We start from the raw sequence: 16351 nt of genomic DNA, 5'->3' as shown, positions 1-16351 counted from the left end.
AACCAGAGGCAGGGGTTATCTCCTGGTGGTGGGAGTATTGATGATTTTTATTTTATCCTTTATAATGTTCAGGGTTTTCCAAAATATTACAACAAACATTTATAATTTTATAAACCCCACTCCCTCCAAATCTAATTTTTTAAAAAAGATTTTATTTATTTATTTGATAGAGATCACAAGTAGGCAGAGGCAGGCAGAGAGGAGGGGGAAGCAGGCTCCCCACCGATGTGGGGCTTGATCTCAGGACCCTGAGATCATGACCTGAGGCGAAGGCAGAGGCTTAACCCACTGAACCACCCAGGCGCCCCATCCCTCCAAATCTTATTTTGAAAAAGAAGGGAATGGGAGGGCCGCGACATGCCCAGGTCTGGATTGAGGTCCGCTGGGCAAGGCCAACCAGTATCTGTCACACCAGTATCTGTTCCCCGAGCTGGGAGAGGTCCTGAGGTCGTCCACCTCTCCAGCCTGGCACGCAAGGCCAGGCAGGCGGCATCTCCCCACCTCCTGAAATGTCCTCCTCCCAACACCACTGCCAAACTGAACTCGTTTATCAGGGTCCAACACAGTTCTGCTAGGTCCGTAAAGGTGTTTTCAAGCCCACCTTCCCCCACTGGGACGAGCATCTTTCTCCCTCCTCTGACCACTAGAGGCACTTTCTTTGGATCCGTTTTGTCATCCTTATCTGCCTTGTCCTGGAGTCTTTTGTACCCAGGGCTGTCTCTCCTGCTGGGCTGAAGCTGGAGGGTTGGGCCCGCATATCATTTATCTTTCTGCTTCCACTGCCCTCCCCAGCCTGACACTGAGGCTCAGATCAATGTTCGCTGAACTGAAGCGAATTGAAAATACAGACTCCTAAAGGAGGAATATGTCATCCAGCGGTTTACAGCAGGGCTCCTCACCCTTGGTGCCCCTGCCCTTTGGGGTCCGATAATCCTATGTGGTGGGGAGCTATGGTTTAGTAGCGTCCTTGGCCTCTACCTACCCGATGCCAGCAGACACCTCCGGTTGTGACAAGGACATGGCCAAATGTCCCTCCGGAAGGCAAGGTGCCTCCTGTTGAGAACCCCTGGATATGGTTGATACAGGGTGTTTCAGAAACAACCCTTTGGGGTAGGAATTTCCATTTAGCAGATGAGAAAGTCAAGGCTCATGCAGAGTTTGGATGGGGAATGGAGTCTTGCCCATCCCACGACCCCGAGACCCTCCCCAGAACCCCGGTAAGTTCTTTACTTCTGTGCTTTGGCATGCCCACTCCACTCTCACCCCCCCCAACCCCCTGTCCTGGGTTCCATCCTGTCCCCTTCCCCGCTGCCTGCCCCTGTGGCCTGTGCCAGGCTGTGACCTACTGGTTGACCCCGCTGGTCCATGCAGACTAGACCACAGGTGGAACCTCAACCTGCACTCTCTTCTCCAGCACCTTGGCCTCCTCTCCATGCTTGAACACGCTGATGGTGACCTGCCCCGTCTCAGAGCCATACTTATTCTTGACGAAGACACCGTAGCGCCCACTGTCCTCACTGTTGACCCTTTCGATGGTGATGGTGACCTCCGAACCCCTCACTTCCATGCGGTAGCGGTCAAGGAAGGTGACAGGCTGGTCATTCTTCAGCCAAGAGATTTCGGGGGTGGGGTCTCCCGAGATGACACAGGTCAGGCACAGGGTCTGTTAGAAAAGACAGGAAGGGAATGCTCCACCTCACCTCCTTATAATCATACTTGGCATCACCTTCACTCCCCCAGACAGCTCCCAGTACAAGTTGCTCCTGGTGATAAATTTATTATGTGAGTTCTATTATAATCCATAAAAGGATAACATTAAAGGGAGAGACATTTTATTTTAATCCCACATCCTCCATCCTCAAGATTTCTACAGGAATGCTTACTAGTTAGAATTTCCATCATTACCCTAGCAATCATCTATCCCACACTGGCCTGAATTTTGCTTTATTGCTTTTTGTCGCATATATGCCGTTATGATTTTACCATGCAAAAAAGACTATATTGCTTTAATAAGAAGATTTATGAACTGGGTTTGAAAATTCTCGAACAAGCTCTAACACAGAGCACTACAGTGTAAGGGTCGAACACGCTCTGGAGCTGGGCACCGGCAGACTGAATCTCAGCTCTGTCCCTTCAAGCTGTGTGACCCTAGGAAAGTCTCTTGACCTCTCTGGGTCTCAGTTTGCTCCGCTATAAAGAGTGACTAATGGTAGTACTAATATTCTATTTCCTGTGGCTGCCTTGATGGTTAAACAGACTACAGTATGTACACGTACAGGGAACAGTGTCTGGCACAAAGTAAGCACCATAGAGACATGAGCAATCATTTTCTAGAACACTAGGCTTGCATACTTTCAGGTCAAGAGGGGCTTTTAGGGCTCATGTAGTAGAACTCCTATGGGAATGGAAATGGAAGTTCATAGACAGAAGTCTGTGATGCCCAGGGCCACCTGGAGAGGTGGGGTGAGCACCCCCACAGGACTGACACCAGGCTCAGTGTTTCCTTGTGACCAACAAGGTGTGGTCACTTGGCCCGGCTCTTTCTGTCCTCGAATCCATGGTGCTACTTTGTACCATGATCTCTGATGGGTACAGAACAGTGGGAGCACAGGGTGGGCCGGCCAGCCACAGGCTAGGGTTGCTCACTACCTTGTCTTCCATGATGGTGGCTACATCTGGCAGGCCCCTCACCACTTTGGCACGATCTGGAAGGGAAAAGAGAGACTCCCGTGATGAATGGTTTCCCGCCAGCTGCTTCCCAGAATCAGGTTCCACAGAGCTGGGGTTTATTTTTAAGCCATGTTTTCTTTTCTCCCTTTTCATCATTTTGGTTGGAAATCTTTAAGTTTGCATTACGTGTTTCCTTGCCTTTCCCAGCAGAAGATGGGGGACATACTGCACTTGCGGTGTGGACTTGAAGTGATCCTGGTAATGACTGGTACCTGGAGGGGACAGGGAGGTGCCCCTGCCCTCAAGAGTGGGGAAGGAGGAACTGGCTGGGGACACGTAATGAAGCTCAAGTAGGTGGATTTGATGGGGGCGTTCCTGTTGCTCAGCGGCCAAGCCACATCTCTCTGGGGTTGGGCCTGTGTCCCAGACCAGGGGAAGCCTCAGTGTTCCCATTGGCCAGAAACAGCTTTAGCTCGGAGGCTGTCCCTTCCCCAGGCCTCATCCAGAGAGCCCGCCCAGCCTCATTCCTGTCTGTGGGGGCCTTTCAGGCCCCGACTGCTGCCCTTGACCTTGTCCGTGAGCCTGGTCGGTCCACACCCACCATCTCCCGATCCTTGGACCCCCTTATCCATCCATCATCTGCTTTTGGGCTGCTGCTGCCCACGGCTGCACAGACCCCATGGGGAACCGGGACTTCAGACGCCTGCCAGGAGGTAAACTCATGGGAAGGTGCCCCAAACCCAGACACGGAAACACCAGAAATACGAGGGGACTTACTCTTCTCAATGATGGCCAAGGCTCTGAAAAACAGAAGTGGGAAAAAGGCTCGAGTTCCATTTGTGAAAGATCAGGCCCGCCCCGGGGAAGGGGTGAGGGGGTGACGAGGGAAAGGTGGAGCCAGCCGAGGCTCCCAGGAGGGGGTCCTGTACCCAGCTCGTGTCATACCCCCAGGGGCCTATGGTTCACCCAAGAGATGCAAAGGGCACTTACTTCAGTCTCTGGTGCTCAGCCAAGGCGTCGTCAAAAGCTGCCAGAAGGAAAGAGGGGGAGGGGAGGGGAGTGTCAGCCTCTCAGCCCCCCCTGTGACCTGCAGGAACAGGGCTTCGTGCCGACTGTTCCTCTGCTGCCCTCCCCGTCCTGTGTTCTCTTAGGGCAATGCCCGGACTGGGTAGGGAGAAAGGAGTCCCTTTCCCCGCAAAGACACAGGATTCTCTAAGCAGGTTTCTCTGCGGACAGACAGGTGGCCATCTCACCTTGTCCCGAGAGATCCGTTGAGAGCTGCCGGGTGTCCTTCCCTGCGGCTATCTCCAGGGTGTATTTGCCCTTGTCTGAGTCTTTGGGGTCCAGGATGTGGAGCCAGATCTCATCCAGGGTGGTGCCAGCCCTTATCCGGTCACCGCTCTCCAGACGCTTTTCTCTGGGTATGAGGACAAAGAAATGTGTAACTTGGCTCAGCTCATCGTGCTGGCTGGCTGGGGGGCTACAGGCACTCCCTGCCCCAAACTCCTCTCCTGGGGTTCTGTTTCCAGATCTGTGAGCTGGCCAACCACCCACCATCCATCCTTCCATCATTCATTCGTTCGTTCATTCATTTTCATTCAGCAAAGCTGTGGCACATCGGCTATGTTCCAGTGCTGAATCTACTTGTGACCCGTCCTTCAGGCTGCCGGGTCAGTGCCTACCACCTCCCCCACCCTTGGGGGTCACTTCCCCCCTCTTTCTTCTCCTCAGCTTAAACCCTTCCAGCATTTCTTTGAACAATCATCCTTCCCCAGCCCTTAAAAACCATAGAAACTCCCTCCTTTCTTTAATGAAACATCATTCTTGGAGACACTTGGTCCACGTCTTCAGTGTTGGGTCACAGAGGTGACACCTCTGGTCTCGGTCACTAGGCTCAGTAACTCTAGTTGGGAAAGGAGCCCTTGGCTTTGGCTCTCACTCATTCGACAAACTTGACCAAGTCAGTCTAGCCTTCTCCATAGGGCAGGTGCAGCAATGTCTGCTCTGTGAGGCTGAGGCATGCAAATGACAAGCAGCCTTAGGAAAAGAATGCTCTCAAGCTGTCTGTGGTCATTTAGCTCCTAGCTGAGTCTCTGTGGGTGACTTATCCATCCTGCCTTCAAGCCCTGCCCTCAGTTAGTCGTCAGCCCCACAGGTCCCTCTGCCTGCACCTCTCTCCTCAGCCTCGCTGCCTGAGTTGACTGGGGCTACAAAGACCCTGCAAAGACAGGGGCACTGTGACTCCCCTGACCATCTGTTCTTTGTTCTCTCCCCCAGTTCCCAGATGCTGCTTTTAGACAATGATCCTTCTGTAGCCACAGATGTTCAGGAAAAATGGTTTTATCACCAGGGTTCTGACCTTTGCTGGGGAACCTCCCTTCTCTACCTTTAATTGCTGCTCCCTATCCCCGACTCCCTCTGCAGACAGTACGACTGGTGGGAGACCTGTGTCTGCCAACTCCTTGGGACTGGGCTCTGGGGCAGATGCCCACTGTCCTTCCCCACCCTCTACCCCCCTGGCCTGCAGGGAAAGGCCAACTTACTTGTGGAACCAGGTGGTTCTCATATACTGGATGTCAAAGTACTTGACCTTACTGAAGATCCGGATCCCCTCCTCGGTCCCCTGGATCTTCAGTGGGGTCGCAGAGAGGGCTGGGGAGGCAAAGGAGAAGGCCAAGGTCCTTTGGGCAGAGCATTCTGGGGCCAGTCTGCTCAGCCCTGCTCTGGGGGTGTGGTGGTGGGGGGGGATGTGGCATTGCGAGGAGGCAGGGATTCTTTGAGGTTGGAAACGAAACACAGGCCCGGTATCCCAGGCTGACTGGAGGGGCCCTGGAAGCTGTTGGCCTCAGGACAGGGCTAGCAAAGCAGGGAGTGGGTCTTGCTTACCACCAATTCTGCCCAGCTCAGTAAAGATGGCATCCAGGGCTGGAGGAAGACAGAGAGAATGGTCAGCTGATATAGGGACCTCCCAGGGATATGTCTGGGGTGGGTATGTCCCTGGGAAAGGCTGGTGGAACCATGAAGAGCTCAGTGCACAGGGGGCGCAGCAGGATGACTCCCATGGCTTGGGGGTGGAGGGGGTCTGGGGCACTCACTGCTTGATGGGGCAGGGGCGCACCATGGAGGGAGGACAAATGGGCCAGCCTGACAATTTCCTTGAGGCTGGGCCAACCGGCCTGATGAGGAGTCTGGGGCCCAGAGTGGGGCGGGGAAGCGAACTCTGGCTTTGGCTCACTGTGGTATACTGCAGAGAACGTGGGTGTCGGTGTCAGAGACCGGGCCCCTGCCACTGACCAGCTGTGCAGCCTTGGGCAGGTCACTTAGGCTCTCTGTTGCCTCCAAGTGATATGGGGATCCCATAAATTTGACCCCACATCTTCTGAATCTGTGTGATCCCCTGGGTCCCCGTGGCCCATGTCTAACCTCGCCAACTCCTACCTTCCCCTGTGAGGTCCAGAATCGTGTCATCCTCCCCTCGGTCATCAGAAACCGTTGCTCTATAAATTCCCTTGTCCTCTTTGGACAGCTGGAAAGAAAGATGAGAGATGACATGGTGTCAGCATGGGTTCTGGAAGGAGTACCAACCAGCCTGGACTCCGGGCCTGCTCCTAACTCTGTATGATCTCAGGCAAAATTCCCCCCTTCCTCCTCTCTGGGCCTCAGTTTACCCATCTGGAATGGGTAATTGCTGAGGCTCCTTCTAGCCCCAGAGCTCTTTGAATCCAGGTTTGGGTCTTGTCTGGGCCTCGGGGTGGGGATGAGGGGGAACTGAGGGCAGAAGCAGACACCCCACATTTGGAGTCACAGGCAGCTGCGCCAACCAGAGCATGTGATGAGCTCTCCTTGCAGTCGCCTGAGCTGGCCTCCTCCCTGGGGGTCCCTGGATGGGGGGACCCAGGGACCTCTCTGCCCTTGTCCAAAAGGAAGTGTGTTATCTTTGGCCCAGGACAAGGGGCTTCTTTCTGGCCCATGCTTGCCATCCCCAAATGAAGTCTGAACTAACCCTTGGCCCAGCAAGAACTTGGGTTGGACTTTGAAGCCTCTCCTTCAGGACTTGGGAAGTGCTCTCTGCTTCCCTGTCCCCTCCAGGGGGCCCTCCCACCTTGACCATCTCTACGTCTCTAGGTAGTATGTTTTGAGGCAGAATCCAAGGCAGAGACAGCTCTTAACCTGGGGACAGAAGGGCTGAGCCCCAGTAGCCCTCTCTTATGTCTCTCCACTCTTTCCCCAGGGAAGGTTCCAAAGTCCCAGCTGAACCTGGGGGGAGAATGACTGGAGTGACTTCTGAGCCCGCTCTCTAGCCTTGTGTCTTAGTATGTAAACCCTCGGGGCCTCCATTTGCTCATCTGTAGAATGGTGGCGTCATCCTTGCCTGGCTATGCACTGTAGTTGCTGTGGGGATCAAGGGAGGTAACCCTTGGGAAGCCAGAAAGTTCTGTGCCAACTGGACAGACTGTTAGAACAAGTCTCCGTAGCTAGGAAGCAACTACTTGTTGATAATCTCATTCAAGGAGCTTACACTGTGGTGACAAAGGCCAAGTTCTGGCTGGGATTTGGGGGGAAAGACCCTGAAATCATTATTTCCTTCCTAGTCAGCAAACCTGCATGTGCTCCAGTCCTCCTGGACACCCCGTGAGGCCACAGAAACCAGCAGCGGGGCAGAAAAGCATTGAATGTTTGAGAATAAGTCTTGTTATTCTATTGTAACCAGGCCACCCCAGGAGGAGATCGAGGGCTGGAGAACGGGCCTCCAGCCCTGCTTTGCTCTGCCCAGCCCTGCCCCACAGAGAGAGCCTTCCTGTCCCGAATCCCAGACTGTTGACTGAGATAGGACCAGACCTTTGAGAGACAGCATCCCTCTGACCCATTCATGTTATAGATGAAAACCAAGGTCACAGAAGGACAGTGACCAGCCCCAGGCCACACAGTGGCAGGCCCAGAAATGGAATCCAAATGAAAGGAAAAATCAGTGTTACTGTTTTTGACTTTATTTGATATTTTGCTATTTCCTCCTCCATGGGATTTTTTTTTTTTGCTTTAATTTTGATTAAAAAAAAATACTGCCTGAAATATTAACTTGATTACTGAGTTTTCAGTGCCCCCTTATATTTTGTGCTGGAGGCGAGCACCTCACTTGCCTCCCCCGGCCCGGCTCCTGACCCTGTGCCTGGTGCTCTGGGTGCTGTCTGGGGGGTGGGGTTGGGGGGGTGTGAGCCCTGAAGCGGGAGCTGTACATTTTTTTACCTCCTCGATGCACAGAGTTCCCACTCCAGTCTCTGGGTCGTACTGACCGTCCGGTGTCTCTCTCTTCTGGAAGAACCACTGGAAGCGGGTTTCCTTCTTGGTGTTGGTCGCCTGAGAGGGGTGGGGAATGAAGAGAGACTCCCTCACGTTTTCTCACATTTTTAAGTAAAAACTCATCAGCCTCCCCCCAACACCCCTGCAAACCTGACTGTGTCCCACCCCTGTACTCACTCTTAGATCTAATTCCTTCCTAGATCTCCGCTAGTCCTTCCTCACAGATCTCCTCTGCAGGTTCAGCATTCTGGATTTTCACTAATGGTGTTCCCTCCTCCTTTTGCTCACTTCCCTACTCCATTTGTCCTTGTAAGTCCCTGTGCATCTTAAGGAAGCAAGGAAGATGTCACCTCCTCCAAGACGCCTTCCTTGAAGCACCCCAGAGTGCCTCAATCATGATTAACTGATTTCTTGCAGTGTCTGGATCACAGCAGGAGGCACGCTGTTTTCTAAGGATCCTGCCTCAGACCCCTGGGCTCTGAGAGGCCCAAGAAAACCCCACTTCTTCATCTTTGTATGCCCAGGGCCGTGGGGAGTGCCTGGGGCCTAGCAGGTGCTTTGCGTTTCTCTGAATGGATAGGATTCCCGGAGAGCACTCTCCCCTGCCCTTCCCGCCCTTCCCCAGTCGTCTGTAGAGGCTGCAGAGTGCTGAGAAGGAGCCCCAGCTTTTGAGTCAGACGGATCGCGTTAAAACCGAGCTCTAGACTCTTCCCGCTTGGGTGTGGTCTTGAGCTCTTTCTCTACTTGTTTTCGGATCCATGCCTCACAGACGATAGTGAGGCGGATGAATCCCGAGCACAGGGTCTGGGAAGGCGACTAATAAACGTCAGGGAATCCCCCTCAATCTATAGATCCCTCACTTGTTCCCAGATGCCCATGCTCCATAGAACCCCTTTCCGGAGCAGCCGGGAGATCTGGCTGGAGGCTGATCCTAACCACACTAATTCGGCTCCGTGGACTCTTGCGGGGGACGGGGGGGGGGGCGTAAATTTTGTTTCCCAATTAAATGTGGTCTCCCGGTGGCTACTTCTCCTCCGGGTCAGCCAAGCACAGGAACTCGGGAAAGTGGGCAAGGACAGCCACCGGGAGGAGCCACACGCGCCCAACTCTGGGCCAGGGGGCGGGGCTGGAGGCGGGGGCGGGGATTTGCCTTGCAGGTCAGCAGCACTTGGCAGTCCTCGGTGACCTTCCACTGCAAGGGCTCCACGAAATGCGGACCTGGGAGCACAGAACAAACACGCCCACCGTCAGGGCGCCACCGGGTGGCCAGGTGAAGAGGCAGCCGGCGGTGGGGTGGGGCAGCTAGTAATTACAGGCCCCTCAGACTGGGCCCCCACCATGGCAGGGACTGCGGCGACGGCGACGCAAGGGGGGTGCGTAGGGCGCACATTTAAGGAGGTGTTGCTCTCAGGGGTGTCGCTCTCTGTTTTGTTCTTGCACGGGGACAGAACTGGATTGCATTGCAGGGGCCCTCCCTCTGGACCCGGCGGAGCTGAGGGATGGACTAGCCCACCTGTCCAGAACCCAGCAGGTCCCCAGCACGGAAACTGAACACTGGCCTCCTTTGAACTCCCCCGACAGCAATTCTTACCCTGTTTTCTCTTCCAGTCTCTTCTCTGAGCCTCTGCTTTCCTCAGAAGTTTGTCAAAATCTGTGAACACAGGGGGGCGAACTGGCCTGAGTGGGTGGCGCGTAGGTCCGGAGAGGGGCAGCGGGAGGGACAGAAGGCCCCAGGCCAGAGAGCGAAGGGCTGAGGTCTGGCATGTGGGGGTTGGGCAGTGGGCGTGGCTGACCGTCATCCACCAGCGCTAGGGTGATCTGGTTTTTGGCTTTTCCATCCTGGAGCAGCGCGGTGTACGACCCTTTGTCATCCTCCGACAGGTTCTGGATGATCACTTCCACCAGGCCCTTCTCTCGGACAAAATTGATTTTGCGGTTCTGGGGAGAATAAACCCGGAGAATCTTTTTATTTATTTATTTATTTATTATTATTTTTTAAGATTTTATTTATTTATTTGACAGAGATCACAAGTAGGGAGAGAGGCAGGCAGAGAGAGAGAGAGAGGAGGAAGCAGGCTCCCTGCCAAGCAGAGAGCCCGATGCAGGGCTCGATCCCAGGACCCTGGGATCATGACCTGCGCCGAAGGCAGAGGCTTTAACCCACTGAGCCACCCAGGCGCCCCCGGAGAATCTTTTTTGCCCTTTTCCTGTCCCAGGGGATTTGTGCTGTGGGGCACATATCAGAGTGTACTTGGACTTGGGGGGTGGTATGTGTGGAGTGACAGGCTGGGGCAGGGGTCCTGGGAACACCTGTGGGGCCCAGCAGGCACAGGAAAAGAGTCTTGGGTGCTTGAATTAATTGCAATTAATAATAAACCCCCGCCCCCCCACAGTGCCACATTCTCTACTTCTTTCTACAAATCCCTATAAAGGTATGAAGGATAATATGAAAAATGCTTGTGAACTTGCTCCCCAGAATTAACACTCATATACATTTTGTTGTGTTCTAACAGTTTTTAAAAGTTTTATTTTCCACATTTAGGATTGTATTCCCTCTGGATTTATTTGTATGTATGATTTGAGGGAGGCAGCTAGGTTTATTTTGTTCTGCTGTAGGGAAGACCAGTAGTCCCAATGCTGTGCATGGCAGACCGCAGACTTGGTCACACATCCTCTATCATGTGCCAAGGTCCTGATTAATCTTTAGGCAGAACTTTTGGATCAGCTTTCTCATTTGCTGCTTCTGATTCTGGGACAACCCACGATCATTGTACAGATACAGAAACTGAGGCACAAAGAGGTGAAGGGCACACAGCCCACAGGAGGTGGGTAGGAGTCCTGAGCTCGCTCTTCTCTGTCCGAACCAGTGCCCCTCTCTGTAACGCATATCCTCTGATGGTAACTTTGCCACCCAGAGATGGAATGTACAAGTAACCAGAGATCATGATTCAATCTCTCCTGAAATCAAAATCGCCATGTTTGTAAAAACATGATTGATTATGGGCAGTTCATGGCTCAGTCAAATACAACCTACACACATGATCCCCACCCCACCCCCCCCGCCCAGGAAAGCAATGTAATACCAAAACTGTCATATGAAGAAGAAATAAAAGCCAAACAAAATGTATTTCAATAGTAGCTGCTCAGACATAATCTCACTCATGTGCACTGCTTTATAATGAACTGGTTTGAATTTAAGGGAAGTTAAGTAAAGCAAGAAGGTCAAAAGCTATTTTACGAGGAGTAGAGGAAAATGAGTGAAAGAACATAAGTAAAGTGATTTATAGGAAAACGTCTCTGTTCAGTGTATATTAAAACCGTGCAGGAGCCCCTGGCTGGCTCAGTCAGTCGAGTGTCTACCTTCCGCTCAGGTCATGATCTCAGGGTTCTGGAATCGAGCCTCGCCTCGGGCTCCCTGCTCAGTGGGGAGTCTTCTTCTCTCTCTCCCTCTGCCCCTTCCCACTGATTGTGCTCTCTCTCTCTCTCAAATAAATAAAAATAAAATCTTTTAAAAACCCGCAAACTAAGCAGAAGTCCTCTTTGTATTTATGTTACCAGGTTAGGGTCTAAGCTTGGATAATTATGAGCATGAATGTAGGTTTTTAATCTTAAGAATGTCTGGTAGGACATTCAAAAGTTGTGGGGGGGGGCATGGGGATTCTTTATCTATGGGAGAGTCCCTTGCATTGGCGGGCAGCTAGCCAGGAGCCTCCCCCACCACTAAAAGCTAGGTGTCCCCCACAACTCTCACGCCATCCCTAGGACAGCCAAAGCATGTGTCTGTTTCCGAAATTTCCACTAGGGGGCGGTGTTGGGCTGTGGCGAACCACCGCCCCTAGAGGCCCTGTCCCGCGCAGCGGTACCTCCCAGAAGCAGTCTGAACCCCCGCTTACCGGCGAGCTGAAGATCTCCTTCTCATTGAAGATGAGATGCAGCTCAGCGGCTGGAGATAATTTTTCTACTTCCAGCCACAGCCGCACCTCTCCTTGTTCGAGGATGTCGACGTTCCAGCCCGAGATGAGCTTGATCGCTGGGAGGCAGAGGACACGGAGGGGGTGGGTGGGGCACCCATCCGCGCTCCGCACTCCCAACCAGCCCCACCTTGAGCACACCCTGGGCATTTAAAGGGCAAAGTGCCCGAGGCATCTGAAGGCCGTGCGGCTCACTCATGTTGCACCGATTTATAATGAACTGGTTTGAATTTAAGAGAAGAAAAGCAAGAAGGTCAAGAGCTATTTTGCACAAGAACGGGGAAGTAAAGGTTTAAATAATCCCAAATCTGAACTACCAAGGGGCCAGTGATAATGATTATAAGGAGAGGAAACCCCGTCCCCGCCCTGCCGGCCACCCCTTTCCCTCTCAGGGATGGCTGACTCCCTGGGCCCCTGACCTTCCTGCCCCATGACTCTCCCGTCCTCTGCCCCTCAGCTAGGTTCTGGCTCTCCGCCCCATTCAGCTCTGCTCTGGACACCCCAGTGGGCCCAGCTTACTTGGGTTTCTGATCTCATGGCTCAACTTCTTCAGCTTGCCCAATTCTGGGACAGGAAGGAACAAGGGGAAAAAAAAAACCAAAAACACAGAATGAAATGCCTGGGCAGTGGTGTCCATGCGGGCCATCCCAAGAGACTCCCTCCGCCTCAACCCGGAGTCACTTGCTACACAGGGGGTGATGGTGAGCGCTGTGGGGCTTGACCCTGGGGCACTGACGGGGATGGGGGGATGCTGCTGCGGGACACCCTGAGATCAAGGGCCACCTCCTCCGAGAAGTGTCCACCGGGGGCCAGGCACCTCACTAGTCCTCACACAGAGCTGTGGGGCAAGCGCTGTTGTCCACTGCCGCCCCCCACTCCAGGCTCACTGGTTCCTGAGCCCCAGCGCTCACCCACTGTACTCTGCTTCCCATCTTGGAGGGTCTGGCCCCTGCCCTTAGCACTTCAGTCTACAAGTCTCTAGAGCAGCTCGGTGGCGTGCTGTCTCTTCGCTTACTGCCTCTGTGGGTTAGGTCTGTAGATTTGTCTCTTCTGCTAAGCTGAGCTCTGGACCTCCAGGAGTGTCTGCACACGGCACACAGTAGGTGCTCAATAAATATGTGTTGATGGGGGCTCAGCTGCTAAGCATCTGCCTTGGGCTCGGGTCATGATCCCACAGTACTGGGATTGAGCCCCAGTATCGGGCTCCTTGCTTGGCAGGAAGCCTCCTCCTTCGTCTCCCACTCCCTCTGCTTGTGTTCCCTCTCTCGCTGTGTCTCTCTCTCTGTCAAGTAAATAAATAAAATCTTTAAAAAAAATGTGTTGCTAGAAGAACTGGCAGGGGTAGAGCCCATACTTCATTTTCCCTGATGAGCCCCAGCATCCTTAGTATGAGTCTGGACTCGTGGCAAGTAAAAACAAAATAAAACAAAACCCAAAACATCTCCTGTGTGTGGACGGCTTTGGTGTGCCTAGAACATTGTGTCTGAGTAACAAAACCCTGAGGGTTATGATCTCCCCTTACAGATGAGCAAACTGATGTCCAGAGAGGTGACGTAACTTGCTCAGCGTAAGAGAGCCAGAGAACGATAGGACTGCAATTGGACCCTGAGCCTGTCTGGCTTCTGCTTCTTCACAAAGTCAGAGGGTCTCCTAAGCAATCAGCAGGGAAGGCCCTGGGTGGTCCCCCAGTGACTCCGGAGACAGCGGAGCGTGAGTCTCGTCAGAGCTCACTGTAAGGGCCTATTTAGCCAGAGGGACTCCATCTTGGTTAAAAGCCATTTTGTTGTTTGTGCAGTAAAACTCAAACAGACCCTGCCCCCTCCCCCCAGAGAAACTTACTTAGAAGCAAGTCTGGGAAACCAGCAGAATGTGGTCAGCCAGTTCCTAATAACAGAGCCCAGAATACAAGGCCAGGTCGGCCAGTTCCTGATAACAGAGCCCAGAATACAAGGACGAGTCGGGCCAGGTGGAGACATCCAATCCGTAAGAAACACACATACTTTTTCCCTAATCACCAAAGAATGTAAACCCCGCCATTTGGGCACCAACCTTGAGCACCAATTCTGACCAGAGTAATAGGTTAGGTCAAACAGCTACTGTAGGGTAAATTGTAATTCAATTGGCCACCTGCGTGTGACCTAACATGACTACAATCTCATTGGCCACCTATGTGTGGCTAGACTTTTGCTCTATGAAGGGTGGTCTATAAGATGGGGAGGGGTCGCAGCCCTGACCAGTCAGTCAATTCTTGAGCCTGTAAGCTGGGGGTGATCACTCTCTTCGGAGACGGCCCTGGCCGGTCAGTCTGACTTCTAATGCTTAGCATAACATAGAGCTTTGCATAACTTTCACCTTGTCTCAGTCTCATTCCCCTGGCCGATCAGTCTAACTTCTAATACTTATCATAAAATAAAGCTTTAAATAACTTTCACTTTGTCTCAGTCTCGTTTTGTTTAATAATGGACCTAACACTCAGCACTGGTTTTGGTTCTGCTTAAATCATCAAATGTGGATGACCCTTGAGTACAGCATCTACTCTCCGGTTTGCCACAGTCCCCACTGCTCCCTGTTGTCATCCTCGCTGCTCAGACCAGCTGCCATCTGCAATTTATCTTGACACTGCACTGTTGTATTTCTGGGGCTCCAAAAGAAGGGAAAAGGATCCTGGTACCCTTGCTTTTATCAGAAGTAGAAAAAGGAAGGAGAGACCCGAAGGACGTGAACTCCACCAAGCGGGGACTTTTGACTGTTGTCCCCCCTGCCCCGGTGTAATGCCCAGTGCCTTGGACAGTATCTGGCTTAGCGTAGTGCTCGGTGAATCCTGATTAACTGCCTGGCTGGCTGAACGGGTGGGTGAGGGCCTACTTCTCTGGAAATCCCTGGTTTATTAATTTTTGTTGCTTCTCGCCAGCCTCTGGGGCCATTTGCATCTGGGACTGTCGATCGAGGCCTCTCTGGGGCGGTGGTAGTAGAGGCATTACCTTCCTCCGTCAGCGTGTGACTGGCCGAGATGTCTTCATCAGCATCGGTGACCACGACGGAGTAGGTGCCCAAGTCCTCAAGGCCAGGGTCTTTCAGGATGACCTTGGATCTGGCAGACAGAGGAGAGTAGAGCCTTAGTGAGGCACCTTGTGCACCGGAGGCCTGGGTGCTGGGGGCCCCGCACCCCAGCCACAGCTCTGGCCAAGCTAGGCAGCGGGGATGGTTGCCTCCTTGCATCCCCGTGGGGAGCCCTACCCAGGGCAGCTCTGGCTTGGCCCCTTCATTGGCCCTGTGGGCCAGGCTCTCTTCTTACTGGCTGCACTGCCCAGTCTCTCCCCCCAACCCCCCCCCAGGGCTCCAGTCATTGTCTGGACAGGGCTGAAGCCAGAGCTGCTGAGGTTGGCGGAGTGAGACATGGGGCAGCTGACATCTGGTCCCAGGCCCCTTCTTTAACAGATGAGAGTGCTGGGCCCAGACAACTTTTAGGAGCAAGTCACCATTTGCAAGTGCCCATTGCAAGTGCAAGGCTAGAGACCAAGGGCTTCATGTTTCCTGGGAACCACAGGTGCAAAGACACACAGCATTCCTCGCAGAAGGAGAATCGTTAGTGAATGTTGTCCTTTCTGCCCTTAAATTCACTGTCCCCTCCTTGCTCCCTAAGGTGGTACGTGGCATCCTTAGTGAGGGACCGGGCAGTCCCTGGCAGGCCCATTACCCGTGAGTCCTGCCAGGTGGTCTCACCCATGACCTTCTGCAGACTCACCTGCGGACCGGGTAGAGCACCCCCTCTCCCCTCACTTACTTGTTAGCCTTCTCCTCGATCTTGACCCTCTGGGGGTCTGGCGGGCCCTTGTAGTCCTTGGACCACTGAAACTCTGCTGAGTCAGGGGCCTCGGGAGCTTCGAAAGCCAAGTAGATAAGGCCTTCTTCATCCACACCAACCTTGATCTCTCGGGCATCTGAGGGCAGGATTCAAGGGCGGGGGCCAGGAGATATTTAGAAGCGACAAACCAGGTCATACACCTTCCATGGTTGCCCATGGTGCTTGAATAAAATACTAATCCCCGTCCCCTTGCCATGGTCTCCAAGGCCTTGTGATCAGTTTCTTCTCAGCTCAAATGTCACACCTCCTCAGGGATGCCCTCCCTGACTGCTCTAGCTAAAGTAAGCCCCACTCCGCCATACCACCGTGTTCATTTCCTTTATAGCACTTACTAGCCTCTTGGATCATCACCTTCACGTCATCATTTCATCATCACGTGTTTCCTGTCCATCCTGCCCGTCCTGCCCCTCCCCCATGCTCGAGAAGGCGCCTTGCTTTCTCGTCACTGTTGCGTCTCCAGTACAATGTGGGTGTCCCCCAAGATTTGTTGAATGAGTGAAAAAGTAAAAGAATGGAAAGAGAATGTGCTTTATAGTTTGCAGAGTTG

The 16351-nt window shown here is 53.1% G+C and overlaps 1 protein-coding gene across 3 annotated transcripts in view; it reads right to left on the bottom strand.

The window, feature by feature from the left end:
- Positions 1 to 213: 213 nt before the first annotated feature.
- Positions 214 to 16351, bottom strand: part of MYOM3 (myomesin 3) — a 47456-nt gene continuing 31318 nt past the window's right edge. For all 3 annotated transcript variants that reach the window (XM_045980794.1, XM_045980784.1, XM_045980803.1), the window contains exons 22-37: positions 15724 to 15880; positions 14921 to 15030; positions 12459 to 12503; positions 11862 to 11998; positions 9762 to 9906; positions 9560 to 9619; positions 9119 to 9186; positions 7915 to 8025; positions 6109 to 6196; positions 5557 to 5595; positions 5214 to 5322; positions 3924 to 4087; positions 3661 to 3697; positions 3448 to 3470; positions 2650 to 2705; positions 214 to 1663 (exon numbers count right to left, since the gene is read on the bottom strand). In XM_045980794.1, coding sequence (XP_045836750.1) covers positions 1373 to 1663; positions 2650 to 2705; positions 3448 to 3470; positions 3661 to 3697; positions 3924 to 4087; positions 5214 to 5322; positions 5557 to 5595; positions 6109 to 6196; positions 7915 to 8025; positions 9119 to 9186; positions 9560 to 9619; positions 9762 to 9906; positions 11862 to 11998; positions 12459 to 12503; positions 14921 to 15030; positions 15724 to 15880 — 1640 coding nt within the window. In that variant the 3' untranslated portion in view covers positions 214 to 1372. The remainder of the gene's footprint in view (positions 1664 to 2649; positions 2706 to 3447; positions 3471 to 3660; positions 3698 to 3923; positions 4088 to 5213; positions 5323 to 5556; positions 5596 to 6108; positions 6197 to 7914; positions 8026 to 9118; positions 9187 to 9559; positions 9620 to 9761; positions 9907 to 11861; positions 11999 to 12458; positions 12504 to 14920; positions 15031 to 15723; positions 15881 to 16351) is intronic.

The sequence above is a fragment of the Meles meles genome, chromosome 1 (genome assembly GCF_922984935.1).
Source record: "Meles meles chromosome 1, mMelMel3.1 paternal haplotype, whole genome shotgun sequence".
NCBI classification, from domain to species: Eukaryota; Metazoa; Chordata; class Mammalia; order Carnivora; family Mustelidae; genus Meles; species Meles meles.
This window is presented reverse-complemented; position numbering and strand designations above follow the sequence as displayed.